The sequence below is a fragment of the Gorilla gorilla genome, chromosome 1 (assembly GCF_029281585.2).
Source record: "Gorilla gorilla gorilla isolate KB3781 chromosome 1, NHGRI_mGorGor1-v2.1_pri, whole genome shotgun sequence".
Lineage (NCBI taxonomy): Eukaryota > Metazoa > Chordata > Mammalia > Primates > Hominidae > Gorilla > Gorilla gorilla.
The window spans coordinates 154286486-154309022 of record NC_073224.2 but is presented as its reverse complement, the minus strand read 5'-3'; the positions used below and the strand labels follow the sequence as shown (position 1 = coordinate 154309022).

Sequence of the window (22537 nt, the reverse complement as noted above, 5' to 3'; positions counted from 1 at the left end):
ATCCTATAACTGCTTAAATCACACACACACAAAAAACCACGAAGATTTACAAGTATCAAAGCAGCAAAGTAAACATAAAAAACAAAATGTATCTAAATTTCTTTCTGGTAAATAGTTCCATAAAAGTAAAATCCAGGCTTAAAATTTAATAGATTTGGAAAACTGTACTTGAATAGACAAAGTCGGTTGTTTTATAAATTCTTCAGTCAGTAGTAACTTAAGTGGGCAGTAATACAACAGCTGCCCTCTGATAGTGCCTGACATTCAGCAACATAGGCTTTTCTAGTCCAAAACCACTCACTTACTTTCTGAGAATAGAAAGTTGGTAAGAAATAATGCGGCAAAGGGCAAGAATGGCTTTACTAACACAAGCATCTTACATGAATGATCTTCTCCACAGGGGCAGGAACACTCTTCTTTACTGCCATAGCCTCAATGTCTAGAACAGCATCTGGACTTTGGCATACTCACTGTTTGCTGAATGAATAAGTGAATTTATTTAAAAAGCTATAATAGCTTTTCTAAGAGATAAATTCAGACCCTAAGTATTCTGGAAAGAAAACTCCCAAACAGATCAGTAGCGAATTCCTTAGATTAGACATACATTCTATGATCGCAATTTAAAAAATAAGCCATGTATGGCAAAGCTAAAACCTGGAAAAAACTTAAGCATGCTCTAGCTGACCAGGTATATCTATATCAGGAGACAATTGCTATATACCTTCCAAGAATGGAAAATAAAACCAGTGGAAACTGGCAACATCAAGTATTTGGTAAAAAGACTTTACTCTGAAGTTACTGTAATGCTGTAAATGTAGAATTAAACAGCCACAAAGAAACTACATGTTTCTGATTTCTAAGCACTTTTCAGGAAATAATAAAATGGTTCTATTTAGAATGCTTATCTTAAATTAGAGCTTAACATTTATAACCTATAATAATTTTCCTTAGATGTTCTCTGAATGTACTTTCCTTTAAGGATGTACCAATCAAATGTAAATGCTCATCTTAGTCCATTCATGAGTATGTTACACAGAGAACATTATGTTTTAAAAATCTGATAAAAAATAAAAATCTATGCCTAAATATATCTCTATACTATCTAACTTCATTACTTATGACTACAAAATACTTATAAAATTGAGGTTCTTTAGAAATTAGCATAACTATGCTTTGTGGCTGACCTAATAATCAGAAATATAAAGATGCCCTATGCCAATTTAGGTCCACCTTCAAGATGAAAGCTACCTCAACAGGAATTTCTGACATTATTATTGCTGTCAAATGATGCCATCACTACTCAAGGCTAAACAGAATGGCAATTTTTAAATTGGACCTGGGACATAACCTTTTCCCCCTTCCTTTGCTTTGGTAGTATTTTCACATATTACTTAGTTCGAGTCAATAGCAAAAATGGGGGAATTTGGAAAATGAGCTTTCTCCACAGATAAGGTAGAGTGAAAGTACTTTCATGTTCCTCAGACTGGCTCAGGTTTATCTTTTTTTTTTTTTTTCGGAGACGAGGTCCTGCTATGTTGCTCAGGCTTGTCTCAAACTCCTGAGCTCAAGCAATCTGCCTGCCTCAGCCTCCCAAAGTGCTGGGATTACAGGCATGAGCCACAGGCACCCAGCTAGGCTCAGGTTTAGTATCAAATCAGTCTATTCTAGGTATTCCTTATAGTCAACACCACTTACTTTTTACTTCATTAATCTACTATTCCCTTCACTTTGGGGATTAAAAAGGTCAGTTTTGTTCAGTAAAATCCTAAAATCAATTCCACGTAATTCATGTTTAAACAAAATAATTTACATTGTTGCCTTGGAATTTACCTCTAGTCAATCATTACATAATTCTTTTATTATCTGTTTCATCTTCTAAATTCAGTTCCTTTCTTGCCATGTGCCATATTTTATCTAATTAGTTCATTTAAATGTTACTCATGTTTTAAGCCATGAGACCATGGCTTTAGTCTCACAAGCCTACTAAGAGAATATCTCTGAGGACTAATGTGTCCACTCACCTAAGCCAGTCAAACTTGACTCTGACAAAATAGCCTCTTCTTCCAAAATTCAAGGAAATCAGAATTCTTGGTAATAAAAGATAAACAGGGGATACTGAGTATTTTAAAATTTATAGTATAGGACACACTGCTTGGGCCCAGAGAACAGTTATTTTTTAAGTTGGAAATGTGTACTGTAAGTCCATGAAGAGCCAAAGTGGATGGAAATCTCTTTGTCCTAGCATACCAGGGTTTTTGAGAAGAGCTGCAGTAATGCCCGTAAGATGTTATGTCCCCAAAGGGAGCAGTTAAGGAAACTGCTCTCATGCCATTGCATAGAAAGGAATCAGGATACCCAGAGACCACAACTCAGAAAGCTACAAGTCAAAACATTAAGACTTATTTTAACAAAGAGCCAAATGGGATAAATCTAAACAAAAAATATGTCAAAGAAGTATGCTTAAATGAAACTCACAGGACCTAGCTCTAGGCATTCAACTCCTCTGTGCTTCATTTTCCTTTAAGGTCCTCACTCTAATGTTATAACTTTCCTTCTTTAGAGTCCCAAAGAGGATCAAAGTTGTCAATAAGCAGCAATATTTTGAAAACAAACTTTTTTTTCTGAGCAGTAGACTTAAAATATTCAGTAAACCATGCCATAAACAGATGTGCTGTCATCCAGGCTTTGTTGTTCCATTTACAGAGCACAGGCAGAATAGATTTAGCATAATTCTTAAGGGCCCTAGGATCTCTGGAATGGTAAATGATCACTGGCTTCAACTTTAAGTCCCCAGCTGCATTAGCCCCTAACAAGAGGGTCAGTCCATCCCTTGAAGCTTTTATGGCAGGCATTTACTTCCCCTCTCCAGCTAAGTCCTACATGCCATCTTCTTTCAATACAAGGCTATTTTGTCTACATTGAAAAATCTGTTTAGTGTAGCTACCTTCATCAGTTATCTTAGCTAGATCTTCTGGATAACCTGCTGTGGCTTCTACATCACCATTTGCTGCTTCACCCCACACATAACCCACAGGTTATAGAGATGGCTTCTTTCCTTAAACCCCATGAACCAACCTCTGCTAGCTTCAAACTTTTCTTCTGCAGCTCCCTCACCTCTCTCAGCCTTCATAGAGTTGAGAGTTAGGGCCTAGCTCTGGATTAGGCTTTGGCTTAAGGGAATGTTCAGGCTGGTTTATCTTCTATCCAGACCACTAAAACTTTCTCCCTCTCAGCAATAAGACTGTTTTACTGGCCGGGCGCGGTGGCTCACGCCTGTAATCCCAGCACTTTGGGAGGCTGAGGCAGGCGGATCACCTGAGGTCGGGAGTTTGAGACCAGCCTGACCAACATGGAGAAACCCCGTCTCTACTAAAAATACAAAATTAGCCGGGCGTGGTGGCACATGCCTGTAATCCCAGCTACTCAAGAGACTGAGGCAGAAGAATCGCTTGAACCTGGGAGGCAGAGGTTGCGGTGAACCGAGATCACGCCATTGCACTCCAGCTTGGACAACAAGAGTGAAACTCCGTCTCAAAAAATAATAAAAAAAAAGACTGTTTTACTTTTTTATCATTCTTGTGTTCACTGGAGTAGCACTTTTAATTTCCTTCAAGAATTTTTCCTTTGCAATCACGACTTGACTAACTAGCAGGAGAGGCCTAGCTTTCAGCCTATCTCGGCTTTCAACATGCCTTCCTCACTAAGCTTAATCATTCCACTTTTGATTTAAAGTGAGAGATGTGACTCTTCCTTTCACTTGAACACTCACAGGCCATTGTGTGGTTATTAATTGGCCTAATTTCAATATTATTGTGTCTCAAGGAATAGGGAGGCCTGAGGAGAGTGAGAGAGATGGGTGAATGAGTGGTTGGTAGAGCAGTCAGAACACACACATTTAAGGCTGCCACCTTATATTGTGGTGCACCCAAAGCAATTACAGTAGTAACATTAAAGTGTTACTACTGTATCACAGGTCACCATAACAGATATAGTGCTAACGAAAAAGTTTGAAATATTGCAAGAATTACCAAACTGTGACACATAGACTCGAACTGAACATGTGCTGTTGGAAAACTGGTGCAGATAGACTTGCTCAATGCAGAGTTACCACAAACCTTCAATTTGTAAAGAATGCAATACCTGTAAAGCTCAGTGAAGTAAACCACAATAGAACAAATAAAAGAATGCTTATATTTTAAAATATTCTATTTCCCCTATATCAGTTGACGGAAAATAAAATATTCTAACCAGGGTGATTTTTCAACCCAATTTATCCTGTAAGTCTGATTATTTTGAATTCTGACTTGAAAGCTGAAAAGTGAAAGTCATGTTCATAGCTAGATAATTAGTTTAATAACGAGCTAATCAAGCTACTTAATTATATTACAGAACTAAAAAATATTTAAAGAAATGGGGAGGGGAGCAATTTTACCTTACTGAATTTTGCTGCATATATTCAATCTTCATTAAAATCTGAACCCCAGTCTGAGAGCGAATGTAGGCTTTCAACCTGAAATAAAAACATCATATTGAAGGAAAAGCTGATTTTTAATATATTTCAAGATAGTCTTATGGAGACAAAGCATTTGTACCTAATAATACTTAAAAGTTCATCTATTTAAGCATAGAAAAGGAGATAAAGATGTTTTCTAACCAGAAATCTGAAAACAAAATAATTTTTTTCCTCTGTTCAATTAAACATCTTAAATTTTAAAACACCTGTTTCAATAAATTAATCTGGCTATATAATTTTACAAAAATGTATCCTATTCAGTGACATTTTGTCTTACTGGCAAATATATGACTAATGATAATAACTAGGTTACCAGTTATAAGGAAAGAAACTCAACTATCATAGCTATTTTAAAGACTGCTTGATATGTGACATGGGTCTGGTTCAGTCTGGGCATGACCTTTTACCAAAAGCAAAAGAATGAGATTCAACTAGAACTGGATTAGACATTTTAGAATCCACCCAGTCTAAATTTTAAATACCAGGTTATTCTGGAACCAAACCAAGCACTCATTCACATCCCAAGCAAGTACCATCTGGTGAAAATAAAGTCAACCGGGTTTCTGCCCAGGAGCACTAATAACTCACACTCTAATAACAATCTCCGTTTTCGAGTAGTGTCTACTATATGCTAGGTCCTGTACTAGGAATTTCAAATATGCTATTTCTTTTAAGCTTTGTAACAACCCTATCTAGGAAGTGTTATCATTCTTATTTCACTGATGAGAAAAAATAAGGCCTGGAAATCGAGTAACTTGCTCTTAATCACACAGCTAATAAGGGACAGAAACAGCTATTTTAACCCAGATATCCATGACTGAATCTTTCCACTATGTTATGTTAACCACTTTTGTCCATGCTGTATTTCTGGACAGGAGGCAGAGTGTACTTTACTTAGTTCTATGAAGACTTGGCTGAAACAGGATTTCCTGTCTTTAAGTTACTTGGAAACTTTTCATTTTCAGAGTTTTTCGTTCAACCTCAAAGGTAGTTTAGTTTAAGGGTTAAGAGTAAAGACTTTGACTCCAGACTGCCTGGGTGTGAATCCTAGCTTCCCTGTTTACTAGCTATAGGATATTACTTAACCACTTCAAGGCTCAGTTTCTCCATCTGTAAAATGGGTATAATAATAATCTACTTTTCAGAGTTATTGTGAGGATTAAATGAATTAACACATTTATTACTGTCTGCTTTGAAGAGTGTCTGGAACATAGGAAACAATGAATGTCAGCTATTTCTACTGACAGACCTTCAGTAAACACCAAGAAAATGTGATAGAAAGTAAATTGCACTATACATCACATTCTAATAGTCATGGATGACCCTAATAAGTACATCAACATTTTTAATTATTTCAGAAAGTTACAATATTTTTGAAGCATACCTTTGACGAATTACAGGATCAGACTTTTCAGGATCAATGTAAGGTTTTAGGATTTCATTAATAGTTTTATCATCTGGTACTCTTTACAACAAAGAAAAAAAACAAGCTATATTAGTATTTATAATTTGCTACTAAAGGTGTTAATTTTGAATTATTAAATATTGTGGCTTTTTTGGTTTAAATAACTGAACAAAGACCTTTTATATTACTCTTGGCAAAATAAAATATCATTTTAAGAAAAATTACTTAGGAAAAAGCTCAAAAAGAGTTCTTGGACACACTTAACAAGGTCTTAAAAAACAACATTTTGAGAAGTTCTGTATAAATCAATTATAAAAATATGAAGCCTCTTTTAACACACACCTGTACTCAAACATGAAAAGACGAGGTCAGGATAAAATATATTTGAAACTAGCAGAAATAATAAATCTGAAAAAAGGTTTCAGATTTCAGTGCATGTTCAAATTTATTCATTCTAATTTATAAGACCAAGTTAAAAAATTGATACTAATTTCCTTGGAAACAAAACATTTTAAGTTTTCCAACTTTCCTCCATATATGCACACTGTTTTAAATTTATATATAAAGCTGTATAAACAAAATTAAGACACTGTTTTAAAACAGTAACTTTCCTCAACCATTTATACATATTCATATATACTATTGGCTACATACCCCTATCTGTAAAATAAGTCTTTTCCTTGTATGCAACTCCAAATAACAAAGTTCTTCACTAAAATCCCTTTGACAACTACAAAGAGAGGATATTTATGTATAATGTAGGAATATGCTAAATATACTACTTAAACAGCAACTTTAAAATTTTCCTAAATCAAGGAATGAAATAGTTCACAAACATTAAAATGTTTTTTTTTGTTTTTTTTTTTTAATTTTTTGTTGTTGTTGTTGAGACAGAGTCTTGCTCTGTCGCCCAGGCTGGAGTGCAGTGGCATGATCTTGGCTCACTGCAACCTCCGCCTCCCGCATTTAAGCTATTCTCATGCCTCAGCCTCCCAAGTAGCTGTGATTACAGGGGTGTGCCACTTCCCCCAGCTAATTTTTGTATTTTTAGTAGAGACGGGGTTTCACCATGTTGGCCAAGCTGGTCTCGAACTCCTGGCCAAAGGCAATCCATCCACCTCGACCTCCCAAAGTGCTGGGATTATAGGTGTGAGCCACCGCATCTGGCCAACATTAAAATGTTTAAATGACACTTGAAAATGTTTATAGGCTGGATGCGGTGGCTCACACTTGTAATTCCAACATTTTGGGAGGCAGAGAGGGGAGGATTGCTTGAGGCCAGGAGTTTGAGACCCGCCTGGGCAACATAGTGAGGCCTTGCCTCTACAAAACTAAACAAGATTAGCTGGGCGTGATGGCCTGAGCCTTTAGTCCCACCTACTTGGAGGCTGAGGTAGGAGGATCACCTGAGCCCAGGAGGTTGAAGCTGCAGTGAGCGGAGGTCCGCACCACTGCACTCCAGCGTCGGCAACAGAGCAAGATCCTGCCCCCACTCCCCTCCAAAAATAAAGAAAAAGAACAAGTTTTAATATGAAACAGTAACACAAAAAACTTTATGTAAATTAATTCCAATGAGTACACATATATACATCTAAAATAATGTATTTTCTGAGTGATACACTATAATGTTAATAGTAGTAATCTTTGCATGGTAGAATTTTGGGTCATTTTTCACTTCCTTAACAACCACCCAGCTGAAGAAATAGGAAACTTTCAGCCGTCTAATTCTCCTCGGATCCCTCTCCTCAATACTTGCTTTGCTGCTGAAGAAACCATCATCAGGATTTCTATGTTAATAATTTCCCTTAGAGTTAGTTCTATCACCTTTGTAGGTATTCCTAAAAGTACACTATTTAGTTTTCTGGCTTTTTTCCCCCATATTTACAATCATGTTCTCTACATTCTTCCTTAACTTGCTTTTCTTATATTATTTCTGAGATTCATCCATGTTGATGTGCATAGCTGTAGTTCATTCATTTTTAGTGATGCTTAGCATTTCATTGTATAAATACACCACAATTTAGTTATCCATTCTACTACTGACATTAAGTTAACAGTTTATTTTAAATACACAGCCTTCAAATTAAAACAAATCAGTGATTGAAAGATAGCAGTGATACCTTTTTTCTATGTACTCAGCTTGACTTTGAGGAAACTGGAGCTTCACATGCCAACAAAACCGTTGTTTTCTAAGAGAGAAAATAATCATGTGAGAATCAAGGTAGATAATAAAAGTCTGGATGCAAATTGAACTTTCTAAATTTTCACTTTAAGGTAATTCTAAAATTATTCTTAGACTTTAACATATATTTTCTATTAAGAGCTAATTTCTCTTGCAAGGGTTATTAAGAAAGAAAAAAAAGGGAAGCAGTTCTAAATGCCAAGGACTTCACATTTCTGAATCAGAAAGCAATTTCTCATAGTTCAGGGGCTTTTGAGAGCAGTGTGCTACTATTTGAAGTTTACAAATAAATTTCCTCATGACTAAATACAATGAGCTGATGTCTTTGCTTGACTAGTCTGGAAATTAGGTGAATGAAGTATTGTCCGGTTGAGTCCAGCTGGCAGGAGATACACTTCTGAGGCATGAGTACGTGCATTCAGTAGCAAAACAGGAGACAACAAGCTGGTTGCTAAGCAGAACGCACTTTGAGCTACAGTCTTTTTGCTTTCAGGTCTAAACTTTGGTTTGACATAGGATCAACAGCAATAACTCACTAAATGCCTGATTTTAGAAAAATGACTATATTTCATATATCTAAATTTAGAGACATTGACATGATTCCTTCTTTAAAAATTCTAATGCTCAAAATATTGAATCCAATACAGAAATTTAAATGTCTTCACTACATGATGATTTTACACAATGTTTTCCTTACTTAGAAGAGATTTCTAACAATCCATTAGAGCAAGTTAATGACTACCGACCTCTCCTTAAAATCTATCCCATAGCAGTAGGACCCCAAAATCTAAAATAATTTTCTTTTAATACAATCTATCTTTCACCAAACATCTATATGATTTAGTAAAATTTCTGTCAGAAGACAAAGACCATAATTTTATTGAGAACAAAGTTGAAAAGTACCCTTTACTAATCTAAAGGACAGATGTCTAAAATCTCAGAGGAAAAAACATTTAAAAATTTGAATGCAAAAGCAACGGTTACTAGTTTTAAATAAATAATTCTTCCAAAATAAAACATTTTGCAATATTCATTATCTGTGAAATAGGTATACCATAATAGCATTATCACAAGGCTGACTTTTTTTTAATAAGAAATAAACTGATTTTGTTCATCTTTTTTTTTTTTTTTTTGAGATGGAGTTTCGCTCTGTTGCCCAGGCTAGAGTGCAGTGGCGTGATCTTGGTTCACTGCAAGCTCTGCCTCCCGGATTCACACCATTCTCCTGCCTCTCTCCCGAATAGCTGGGACTACAGGTGCTCGCCACCACGCCCGGCTAATTTTTTTTTTTTTTTTTTTGGTATTTTTAGTAGACACAGGGTTTCACCGCGTTCGCCAGGATGGTCTCGATCTCCTGACCTCGTGATCCACCTGGCTCGACCTCCCAAAGTGCTGGGATTACAGGCATGAGCCACCGTGCCCGGCCTGATTTTGTTCATCTTAATGCATAATATAGTTTCTTCCTAAATGTATGTTTTTTCAGGTTAACTTAGGGAAAAAAAGGATTACCAACTTGCCATCTTATGGAATTGTAAACCATCCTCAATCACCCCAATTATTGCTTGAGTAATTTCAAAAACCATTCGCCTTTTAATATTTAATACACCCTGAATACATTCAGAAAGCACTTAACATTCCAAACACAGAGAGAAAAGCCCTCGGAAATCATTTTATTTGTTGTAGTTAACTAGCTCTACTTATAACAAAGTCATTCATTGCTATACATTGCCAAATTATTGATAAAAATATTTCTATATTTGGCCTCAGCTCACACACGAACAAATTTGAAAAGTACACTAACTTTTAAAATGTGATCTTCCAATATTTCAAAAACAAAGAAAAACAGAATAATGTAAAGAACACTCAATGCACCCATATTCAGATTTAACTCATTTACAAATTGTCGTATTTTTGAGGTACTTTTATTTCTTTTAAGAAATAAAGGGCTATTGATAAGAGTAGATGATTCTCTATATGTACTTTAACCCAAGGTGGACAAACAGAAGTTGAAGGGTGTTGTATAAAGAACTGCTGGGGCTGGGCGCAGTGGCTAAAGCCTGTATAATCCCAGCACTTTGGGAGGCCAAGGTGGGCGCATCGTTTGAGCTCAGGAGTTTGAGATCAGCCTAGGCAACATGGTGATACCCCATCTCTACAAAAAATACAAAAATGAGCCAGGCATGGTGGCGTACGCCTATAGTCCCAGCTACTCTGGAGGTTGAAGTGGGAGAATCACCTGAGCCCAGGAGATTAAGGCTGCAGTGAACTGCGACTGCGTCACTGCACTTCAGCCTGGGTGACACAATGAGACCCTGTTTCAAAAAAAAGAAAAAATTGCTAGGCCAGGCAAGGTGGCTCACGCCTCTAATCCCAGCACTTTGGGAGGCCGAGGTGGGCAGATCATGAGGTCAGGAGATCAAGACCATCCTGGCTAACATGGTGAAACCCCATCTCTACTAAAAACGCAAAAAATTAGCCAGGTGTGGTGGCATGTGCCTGTAGTCCCAGCTACTCGGGAGGCCAAGGCAGGAGAATCACATTGCTTGAACCTGGGAGGCGGAGCTTGCAGTGAGCTGAGATTGAGCCACTGCATTCCAGCCTGGACGACAGAGCAAGATTCCATCTCAGAAAAAAAAAAAAAATTGCTGAAATGGGTGAGTTAATTTTCTCTAAAATGGTTTCCAATTCTTCAGTATTGCTGAAATTACTGTAAGTCCTGACACGTGTTCTTCTTAAGACTGAAAGAATTAAGCTTGTTTCTCATTTTTTATAATTATATATACAAATATATGTCCCACTTAAAAAAATATACATACATCAAAATCCTAGCAACATTACTTGGATTATTTTCTAAAGCTAGATTCCAAGAAGTACAATCACTAAGACAGAGCAGGGTTTCTCAATCTCAGCAGTGCTGATATTTTGGACTAGATAATTCTTTGCAAAGGACTTGGTCCTTTGCACTGCAGGACGTTTAGCAGCATCCTAGGACTCCACACTCTAGATGAGTGTTCCACTAGGAACACTCATGCACCCAGTTGTGGCCACCAAAAATGCTCCCAGAAATTGCAAATGTCCCCTGGAGGCAGAATCATCACTGTTTGAGAACCACAAGGATAAAGGTTTGAACATTTACAATTACTCCTAATGCATTAGGTCTACTGTTCCCTAAATTCAACAAAATGCCTTCAACTACAGTAATGTCACTATACCCTTGGCATATCAACATTCTCAAAAATGGTATTACTATACCTAGTATATTCTAGGTAACTTAGGGACTCCAAGATACCATGTTTAGAGTTGGGTGATAAGACTGGTGGAGTAATTGTGGCAACTTAATCCTTATGTTCCCTTCTGGACAATCTGACAGAGCAACAGAAACACTAACCTTTTCTGAGTCCTATGAAACCCAAGTAACTATTCATGCATAGCAAAGCTGCTTCCCTCTCCTCCTCTAAATATCAATACACACATGCATTCTCAATGAGGGCAGCATGGCCCCAAAGAGGGCAAAAACTGGTTCTCTGAAGGGCCAACAAAATCTTGCTATTTTAATGTTTGTGGCCCTACAAAGGGCTACTGTATGCAACAGATATACAGTGTATCTATGGTATCAAAATATCACGGCAGAAAGCTCCTTGGGAGGCAATAATAAAAAAAAAGTTGAAAAATACTTAGATGGCACCTGTATTAAATGAGGAAAATAAATATTTTATACTCATTTTCAGTGAGTTAATACAGGGCACTTATTTACCAACACTTGCTTACTAGAAACTGTTAAGGATCAGTCTCTCCGTGGCCCATTTGTTAACAAAAATAGAAAGACAAGGGATCATTCTCTCCCACAGTTTCAAGAAAGTATGTGGATGAACACACACATTTAAGGAAAGAGGTTCTATAACCATAACCTAAATTATTCTTTTGACTTCATAACTTCAAATTGCAAATTTTTGTATGGGGAATACTACCACAATCCCAAGGAAAAAGATGCAAATCAAAAGTCATTAGCTCCTCTAATGTCACAATAAGATGTTCAAATTCATTAATAACCAAAGAAATGTATATATAAATAAAATATTTTTCCTTTTCAGGTTTGTAGAAATGTTTTTTAAATTAGAAATACTAAGGAAGTGTGGCAAAAGTGTGGCAAGTTCATTACTGACAGGAATATAAATTGGTGCAAGCTTCTGGTAGTTCAATTTCATAAAAGCTATAAATAAAAATTTGTAATTGAAAAACTGTATATTTTTGCCTCAATAGTTTTATTCCTGGAAATGTATCCCGAGGAAATAATTGGTCAAGCAATGATATATATATATAAAATGTCCACTGCACCACTTTATATAATAGAAAAAAATTAGAAACAACCTAAATGTACATCATCAGAAAGTTGATTAAATAAATCATGGTACATCTACATAATGAATTTTAAGTAGTCATAAAAGATGAGGCAGAACTTTATGTACTGATGTAGAAAAATGTGCATGTTGAATGATAGCCTTTATATTTAAAACACAGGTTTACACATATATTGGCAAGTATGAAGGCCATACCCCAAACTTTTAGCTATGATTATTTCTTGACATTATAAAAGGACTTGACTTAATTTTTACCTACGAATATGTCTGTATTATTAAATAAATCTTCCACATAATGATTTGTGGGCTTTTTTTCCTTTTTTGAGACAAGGTCTCACTCTGTCGCCTAGGCTGGAGTGCAGTGGCAAAAAAGGGCTTGCTGCAGCCCTGACTTTCTGGGCTCAAGTGATCCTCTTGCCTCAGCCCCTGCAAGTAGCTACCACAGCTGGCTGTATTTTTGAATTTTAGTAGAGACAAGCTCTTGCTATGTTGCCCAGGGTGGTCTCCAACTCCTGAGCTCAAGTGACTCTCCTACCTTAGCCTCCCAAAGTGCTGAGATTACAGGTGTGAGCCAACGTACCTGGCTGATTTGTTACTTTTCATAATCAGTAAAGTCAAAGATGCATTCATGGGGCGCATACAGGATGGCAGTGATAGAAAGAACAGGAATAATTTTAACATTCTTTTTTTTTTTTTCTTTTTTTTCTTGAGATGGAGTCTTGCTCTGTCGCCCAGGCTGGAGTGCAGTGGCGAGATCTCAGCTCACTGCAAGCTCCACCTCCCGGGTTCACGCCATTCTCCTGTCTCAGCCTCTCTAGTAGTTGGGACTACAGGTGCCCGCCACCACGCCTGACTAATTTTTTGTATTTTTAGTAGAGACGGGGTTTCACTATGTTAGCCAGGATGGTCTCAATCTCCTGACCTCATGATCCGCCCGCCTCGGCCTCCCAAAGTGCTGGGATTACAGGTGTGAGCCACCGCACCCACCCTTAACATTCTTTTTAAACTTAAAAATATTTCACTATTAGAAGTATTCATTTAAGAATTCTCTTTTGCCCCCTTTGAGAAAAAAAATATATATTTCTCTTTTTTATCTTAGAAACTAGTACTGAACCAGAACTAGGGTTACCTATCTAATCATTTTGATGGTCTCAAGGCTATCTTCCTATGAAATGTGCCACAACTAAGAGTTACAAACGGAGGCTAAACTCAAAGAATGAAGATTTCTAATACAAAGTTTAAAGAAGCTTGAATATTTCTGTTCTTTTTTTTTTAATCACCAATTCTAATCCCACTCCAACACTGATTAACCAACATATACCCAAAGAACACTAACGAGAGCTCACTAGACATTAAGGACAAAGAGACCAACAAGGAGATGAGTCCAACACGGACTTCTTTTTAGGGCAGCAAGTCAATCACCAATGTTGGGCACTGCATTTTTCCCTCCATTTCACAATTTTCATATGAAAGCTTCCTGTTCTTTATTGACACTGTACATAGCAAGAAGCCTCAATATACTATAAGGTCCAGAGGTAGGACGGGGGAGAGGTTAAGTGGACTTTGCATTTGAATCCCATTTTAATAATTTATTTCTTAACATGTTCTTCAGCAAGAGACAATCTCTCTGTACCTCAGGCTTCTCATAGTAAAACAGGGATAACAACGGTATTTCTATCACAATTAAATGAATAAATAATATATCAAGAGTTTAGAGGCTGGGCATGGTGGCTCATTCCTGTAATCCCAGCACTTTGGGAGGCCGAGATGGGTGGATCACTTGAGGTCAGGAGTTCGAGACAAGCCTGGACAACATAGTGAAACCCCACCTCTACTAAAAATACAAAAAACAAAAAAAATTTGCCAGGATTGGTGGCGCTCAACTGTAGTCCTAGCTACTCAGCAGGCTGCGGCAGAAAAATCACTTGAATCCAGGAGGTGGAGGCTGTAGTGAACTGAGATTGTGCCACGGCACTCTAGCCTGGGTGACAAGAGTGAGAAGACTATCTCCAAAAAAAAAAAAAAGAACAAAAAACCCCACAAAAAACAGTTTAGAACACAGTACTCAAAAATGTTACTGTTATTATCAAATACCGACAGTGTCTTTAAACAGAGTATTTTGCCGTGATTTCATAAGCAAACTCTGTTCACATTAAACTTAGTGTTGAGTGGCTAGAGATGAAACTAGACACATTAATACCAGATTATAAAGGGCCCTGAATGCTCTGCTAAGCAGTATGGATTCTATCTTGTAATTAATGCACCATTAACAAAGGTTTTAAAGAACAGTGAATTGAAGGGCTTACAGGGAGATTCATCATCCTACTACTTAACTCTCCTAATAAGTGTTTCCATAGTATATTCAGGACATTAACTTTTTAGCCCTTGTTTATAGTTATTAAGAGAAGTATTTCCAACTACTTTTGAGAATCACATTGACATATCATGTCAGTTCAAATATGCTTAAAATTTTTACTTCTGATTTTTAAACACAGGTGACTCCATGAGGTAAGCTAAAGCTAGACATTCCACATGTCTGTTTTCAGAATACTGTATCACTAATCACATTAGAAATGTCTACAGGTTCCATCCTGGCCAAAATGGTGAAACCCTGTCTCTACCAAAAATACAAAAATTAGCTGGGTATGGTGGCGTGCGCCTGTAGTCCCAGCTACTCGGGAGGCTGAGGCAGGAGAACTGCTTGAACCCCGGAGACAGAGGTTGCAGTGAGCCGAGATCGTGCCATTGCACTCCAGCCTGGTGACAAAGTGAGACTCCATCTCAAAAAAAAAAAAGAAATGTCTACAGGTTATAAAAAACTACCAGTAAACTGTTTTACCAGAGAGCACAGCAAGTAGCAATAGTAAATAACAACAGTTTGTTTTAAAAGCTTTTAATGTCAGGCATGGTTCTAAATGTATGTATTAACTCCTTTAATCCTTATAATTCTATGAGGTAAAATATTATTATTTCATTTTACAGATGAAAACACTAAGGTAGAGAGAAGAAAGTCACTCCTCCAAGGTCATTATTCAGCTGGAAAGTAGCAGAGCTGCTGGGATTTGAGCCCAGGCAGTGCTTCCTCTTAACTCTAGAGTCCATACTCTGATCTGCTATATTATTACGAGCTTTCTAGAATTGAAAGTTCAAAAATAAACTATGTATTTTTCTGTACTGCGAATTCAAGTGTATCTCAGTTACTTTTTATTTTAAATATCTGCCTCTATATTTTAAAATCATTTTTAAAAGGTATAGTAGACATTTTGACTATTTACTTCACAATCATTCCCTACCTCTCACCACCATCCTTCGTAATCCATAACCATACCTTAATGAATGAACTCTATGCCTACCCTCCAGGGGTGTACATTATGACTTAAGAAAATCAACATACTTTCCTGGACACAATGGCTCCAGACTGGGCAGATTACGTAGGCAGCCTAATCATGGTGAAGTTCAGGTTTTCTGTTTAGTAATGTTGGGAGAGAAGCACTCTGTCTGGATATTTACTATAACCCAAACTGTTACCAGCAATATCCTATGACTATGAGGATTACATGGACACCATAAAGGACACAATAAAGAATCAGAAAAAAAAATGGGTCCTTGATAATATAACCAAGTTGCTGTAATTGAAGTCCATCTACTTCTGAACATTCAGTTATGAGACTCAAAATGTCCTTTGTATATAGCTCAAATCTGTTTAAACTGGGTATTCTATTTCATGCAACTATAAAGCAACCTAACTGATACAAGGGATTGATACAAACATTTCTGCTACGTTTCTCTTTCATTTATAAGCAATAGAAAAAGAAGAGACACTAAAATTGTCAACTGGTATGACATCTGGAAGCAGCGAATAATACCTGATGAAATTTCAGGAAAAAAATTTGTTCTACTGTCAGCTATAAAATCTTAATTTAAAGCTGAAAGAAAATATAACAAATTTTGAACTCTTCAAGAAAAATACAAAATCTATAAAATATCTACATAATCCTTCATTCACAGGCATTTAATCTTTTAAAATGTATTCCAAGATGAAAATCTGAAGTCTCTCAAAAATAAATGGAATCATTCCTTATAAAAATAATCTATTTTATTAGGATTAGTACCATGATAAGTGTTTTTTGGAAGTATGAATACAAAGAATCTGTTTAATTATTTGGTATAGATTAAATGACTAGAATTTGGGAGAATGAAAACCATAATTTTATGTCTCACATCATTATGTAAATACTTTGGAAAGTAATAGTTATATTTTTGCCCTTTTAAAAATTAGTACCACTACTGCATGAAAATAATAGGAAACAGGTTAACTATGTGGTATTGGCTTTAGTAGAAAGTATACTAAGAAAATGGATATAGCAGGTGAAGACGGAAATGAAATGAAAAAGAACCTTTTTACTTCCAATAATTGATGAATACTTGAGTACTTAAGCAGTTCTCAACTGGGAGTGGCTGGGAGTATGGGGACAGTTGGAAATGGCTGGGCAGTTTTGGTTGTTCCAAGACTAGGGAGCACTTGAGGGATTTAGTAGGTAGGGGGCAAGGAATGGGAAATTCCTACAATGTATGGGAAAGCCCCACAAAACAAAAAAACTGTCCCATTCAAAAATGCCAATAGAGCCCCTACTAAGAAACACTAGAAAGTAGAAAGGAGACCAGATATATGCATACCAAAAATGAATACCAGCACTAAATGCTAGCATCTCTTTCATATTAACTGCGGAGAAAATATGTACTATAGGAACCCAGGTAAAAGAGACATAATGGAGAAGATAAGCTATCATGTGTACTCTCACAGATGGCTAGAAAATATGGAATAAAAAGACATTCTAGGATTTAGAATGGTGACCAGCCTGGGAACATTTAGTTTAATACATTAGGAAATAAGGTGGAGAGAGACTATAAAGATCCACATTCAGATATGGATCACTCGTACGAACAGGAAGATTTCCTGCTCAAAGTATGACTCTACCTAAACTCCCTGGCATGGCAGAGTGGGCCTCTCTCCAGCCTCATCTCCTATCGCTCACCAAACCCCCACTGGTTTTTAGGCATACCAAATTACTTACATTGTGCTAACTTTGCTACACTACGCTTTTGCTTCTGATATTCTCACCACCAGAACCATCTTTCCCTCTGTCTAGATAAAAACCTAGAAATAAAAACTATTTCTCATCCTTTAAAAACATGCTCAAATTCTATCTTCTCTAGGAAGTCTTTCCTGTTCCCTGCTCTCAGTGAGTAACACTTCCCTCGAAAGGCTGGGGCAGGGAGTCCTCCTCTGTGCTACCATACCCCATGAGTACTCCATCACAACACTAACTATACTATGTTTTAAGAGTTTGCAGTCTTGTCTGCCCACTGACTGAACTAATTGAGAATAAGGTCATTGACTTACAGGCACACAGATCAGTGGTTTTCAGGTAGAGGTAAACATCAGAATCATCTGGTGCTTTTTAGAAGTAAAGATGTCCTTGGCTGGGCGCGGTAGCTCACACCTGTAATCCCAGCACTTTGGGAGGCCGAGGCGAGTGGATCACTTGAGGTCAGGAGTTCGAGACCAGCCTGGCCAACATGGTGAAACCCCATCTCTACTAAAAATACAAAAATTAGCCAGGCGTGGTGGGGCTTGCCTGTAATCCTAGCTACTCAGGAGGCTGAGGCAGAAGAATCACTTGAACCCAGGAGGTGGAGGCTGCAGTGAGCCAAGATCACGCCACTGCACTCCAGCCTGGGTGACAGACCGAGACTGAGACTCCATCTCAAAAAACAAAAACAAAAACAAGAAGTACAGATGTCCCTTGGCTCTATAAATTAGCAAGTTCTGCTGGTCAAGCCCAGGTATCTATTCTGCATTTTTAAATTGCCTCACAGTTAATTCTGGCATGCACTCTAAACTGAAAACCACTAGTCATAAAACTGGTACTATTACTGTCTCCATCTTACAGATAAGGCAATAGGCACAGGGAAATAAGTAACTTGCCAAGAAAACTTCCTTTCAAAGATTAAATTAAATTTGTTATGTTTAATAAAAAAAACATTCAAGAAATATTAACTATATTGTGATTCCTCCTTTAAAAAGCAAATACAACGAAGATGACTTACTCTGTTTTGTTTAACGAGGAATACTTGAAGTGAATTATATTTCCAACTGCCTGGGAAGTAGCAACTTCAAATGAGAGGGGGATAAGAAGGAGCTAACCTCAGACTATGGAATGGGGTACAGACAGTACAAGACTCAAAAATGAGATGACAAATTTCATCTACTGGCAATGCTGCCTCTGGCCAATTGAGATATCTCTGAGCTAATGACTTTTGTGGGCACAGAAGCTTAAAGGATTCTAAGTAGCTGACCACTATGGTGAGAACAAGTTTTAGAGAGGAGTATCTAACAGATAGGCTGGGTACACTGGCTCACGCCTGTAATCCCAGCACTTTGGGAGGCTGAGGCAGGCGGATCACCTGAGGTCAGGAGCCTGGCCAACACGGTGAAACCCCAGCTCTACTAAAAATATATAAATTAGCAGAGCGTGGTGGTGCAAGCCTGTAGTCTCAGCTCCCTGAGAGGCGGACGCACAAGAATCATTTGAACCCAAGAGGCGGAGATTGCAGAGCACTAAGATCACGCCACTAACTCCAGCCTGGGTGACAGAGTAAGACTCTGTCTCAATGCCGGGTACGGTGGCTCATGCCTGTAATCCCAGCACTTTAGGAGGCCAAAGCGGGTGGATTACCTGAGGTCAGGAGTTCAAGACCAGCCTGGCCAACACGGTGAAACCCTGCCTCTAGTAAAAATACAAAAATTAGCCAAGTTTGGTGGCGCGCACCTATAATCCCAGCTTCTCAGGAGGCTGAGGCAGGAGAATCGCTGGAACCCGGGAGGCAGATGGGGTTCCTCAACAGTCCAGAGTGAGATAAGAAGGGCCTGCATAGGACACTACAGCTGATAAATGCTGCGGTCAAGGAGGCAGTAAGAAAGGAACACATTTTAGAGGCATATCACAAAGGATGGACTTGGTGACTGGAAAAAGGCTTCCTTAACTGAATCAGTTCGGGAACCTCAAGATGATCAAGTGTTTGGCTTTACATTTCTATGAATGCTGGCTAATTATTGCTGTGGAAAGTTACACCCTCTGTGATGCTGTGTCACAAGAACTCCCTTACCACTGTCTGCATGGCTGCAGTAAGTAGAGGCCCAACTGGGGAACCATTAGGATTCTATTCTTCCACACTATTTTTCTAAATCCTTGCTGTTGTTCTGAAATTCTTCCATCAAACCATATCAAAGCTATTATGGCAGAGAAACCACAGAGCTAAACATTTCAATCAGTTGACAAGTCTGTACTGGGCACCTATTATATAATCCCCCAAAGCTCACAGCAAAATCCACTTGTCTCCTCATGACCACAACTGCTAAACCATCATTTCATTTTCCTTTACTCTTTTTTGAAGCCAATTTGCAGCAAAGTACAAACCTATACTACTTATATTTATAGGATACCATGTTAAAAAAAAAAAAAGTCCTGTGCTTTTAGAAGTACATTACCACATAACTGTTTAAGGAAAAAAGTGCTACTGACATTAATACAGGGGTAAATAGGTATATTACTGCAATATAATAAGGATGATGTAATTTTATCCAAAGAACAAAAAGTAATTTTTTGAATTCATAAAAGCTTTGTTATTTCTTTACAAGAGGGACACCTAGTGGCTTGCTTCTAAAACAGATTGAAGCTCTTAAATATTAAGTTGTTTAGTAATAGGCGCACCTCTATTATCTTCATACTGTAAGTAAAAGACAGACACACAAACACAGAGCTAAAGAACCCTAAGTCAAAAGAATAAATTGAAAAGTTAAGGACTTTCAGTTCTAAGCTGTGAGTGGTACAAGAATGGTAAGCAGAAGAACTGGATTGTTTAGAACTGAGAGCCAATATCATTTGGAGACAAATGTGGGGATAAGAAGGTCAAAAATTGGGTCCATATCTGAGGAAATGGGCGGTTAGTCCACACAAAAGAGTCCAAGCAGACAGCAGTACCAGACTTACACAACTTCAGATACTGGGATTATTTACACAGATGAGAAGTGTTCTAAATTACTGAAGAAAAAAAGGAAGCTTACAACGTGAGTGAGTAAGGAATACAATTCTGTCTAAAAGATGAGAAAGATTTGGGAAAGAAACAGAGGTTCCAGGGAAAAATAAACTAAAAAACAAACAGTGCATAGGCTAAAAATATGATTAATTAGACAACTGAGGAGGGAAAGTGACTTGGACAATATAGCTGAATAAGTTACTTGGAACGTAGCAAAGACAAAGAAATTAAGATAACTTACTACTTTTCCAGAATTGTCATATTTAGACAGCAGAACAAATCTCAAGGAATAAAAATAAAAAGAAATAGCACTGCAACACACATCACAGAAACTGCAGAACTCCAAAGACAATATTGAATATTTTCAAAGCAATCAGAAGAGAAAAGAAGGAAGACTATGTATAAAACAACACTGTTCTCAATAGTGGCAAAAGAAGTGAGAAGTCAATGGAATATATAAATTAACTGAGTTCTAAAATAAATGTCAACTTAAGATATTTCATATGAAGCTAAACTATCATTCAAAAGGGGCTGGGCGTGGGGGCTCATGCCTGTAATTCCAGCACTTTGGGAAGCCGAGGTGGCAGGACTGCTTGAGGCCAAGAGTTCAAGACTAGCCTGGGCAACATAGCAACATGCTGACTCTATTTTTTAAAAAGTAAAAAACAGATAAACAAAAAACAAAAGTAAGAGTGAGCTGTCTGACTATACATGAAATTTTAAAACAGGCAAAAGAAATGTACAGGGGGAAAAAAGGATAGGCTGTCTCTAAGAAAGAGAGGAAATGACAAGAAAAACCTTTCTGGGGTGATGGTAATGTTCTATTTATTCACAGGGACTGGATTATACAGGTGCATGTATTTGTCAAAACTCAGCAAATGTATATACTTAAGATTTGTGCATTTCGTTACATGTAAATTTTACATCAACAGACAAAAATGCAAACTACGGAACTCTAGTTAATGATGCTTAAGTATTCAGGGCCCAGTAGAGGGATGCCTGCATTTAGTCTGAAATACACCAAAAATAAAATGGGTTAATGGATGGATAAATATCTGATAAAGCAATTATTGTAAAATATTGATGACAGAATTTAGGTGATGGATATATAAGCATTCACTGCAAAATTTTCAACTTTATGCTTCAAATTTTTCTTTTCTTTTTTTTTTTTTTTTTTGAGACGGAGTCTCGCGCTGTCACCCAGGTTGGAGTGCAGTGGCACAATCTTGGTTCACTGCAAGCTCTGCCTCCCGGGTTCACGCCGTTCTCCTGCCTCAGCCTCCCGAGTAGCTGGGATTACAGGCGCATGCCTCCACGCTCAGCTAATTTTTGTATTTTCAGTAGAGACGGGGTTTCACCATGTTAGCCAGGATGGTCTCAATCTCCTGACCTCGTGATCAGCCCGCCTTGGCCTCTCAAAGTGCTGGGTTTACAGGCGTGAGCCACCACGCCTGGCCTCAAATTTTTCATAATAAAATATTGGAAAAAACTTTAAATAGGTAAAACTAATCTATAAAATTGAAAGTTAGGGGAAACAGGAAACTTGGGAGGAGGTGGTAGGTATTCCCATAGGGGGCAGTAAAGACTTCTGGGGTGCTGGTAATGTTTTTGATCTTGGTACATTAATGATTTGTGTGCTTTTTTGGTATGTATTGTATTTCCATTAAAAAATGAAAATAAGATGGGCACGGTGGCGCACATCTGTAATCCCAGCACTTTGGGAGGCTGAGGTGGGTGGATTGCCTGAGCTCAGGAGATCAAGACCACACTGGGCAACATGGCGAAACTTCCTCTCTACTAAAACACAAAAAAATTAGCTGGCATGGTGGCGGGCACCTACAGTCCCAGCTACTGGGGAGGCTGAGGCAAGAGAATTGCTTGAACCCAGAAGATGGAGGTTGCAGTGAGAAGACTGAGATTGCACCACTGCACTCCAGCCTGGGTGACAGATGGAGACCATGTCTCCAAAAAAAAAAGAT

The 22537-nt window shown here is 37.7% G+C and overlaps 1 protein-coding gene across 4 annotated transcripts in view; it reads right to left on the bottom strand.

The window, feature by feature from the left end:
• ZNHIT6 (zinc finger HIT-type containing 6) overlaps positions 1-22537 on the bottom strand; it is a 56552-nt gene that overhangs the window by 20253 nt on the left and 13762 nt on the right. For all 4 annotated transcript variants that reach the window (XM_004026070.5, XM_063697329.1, XM_055351653.2 and 1 more), the window contains exons 6-8: positions 8039-8107; positions 5898-5978; positions 4433-4510 (exon numbers count right to left, since the gene is read on the bottom strand). In XM_004026070.5, coding sequence (XP_004026119.5) covers positions 4433-4510; positions 5898-5978; positions 8039-8107 — 228 coding nt within the window. The remainder of the gene's footprint in view (positions 1-4432; positions 4511-5897; positions 5979-8038; positions 8108-22537) is intronic.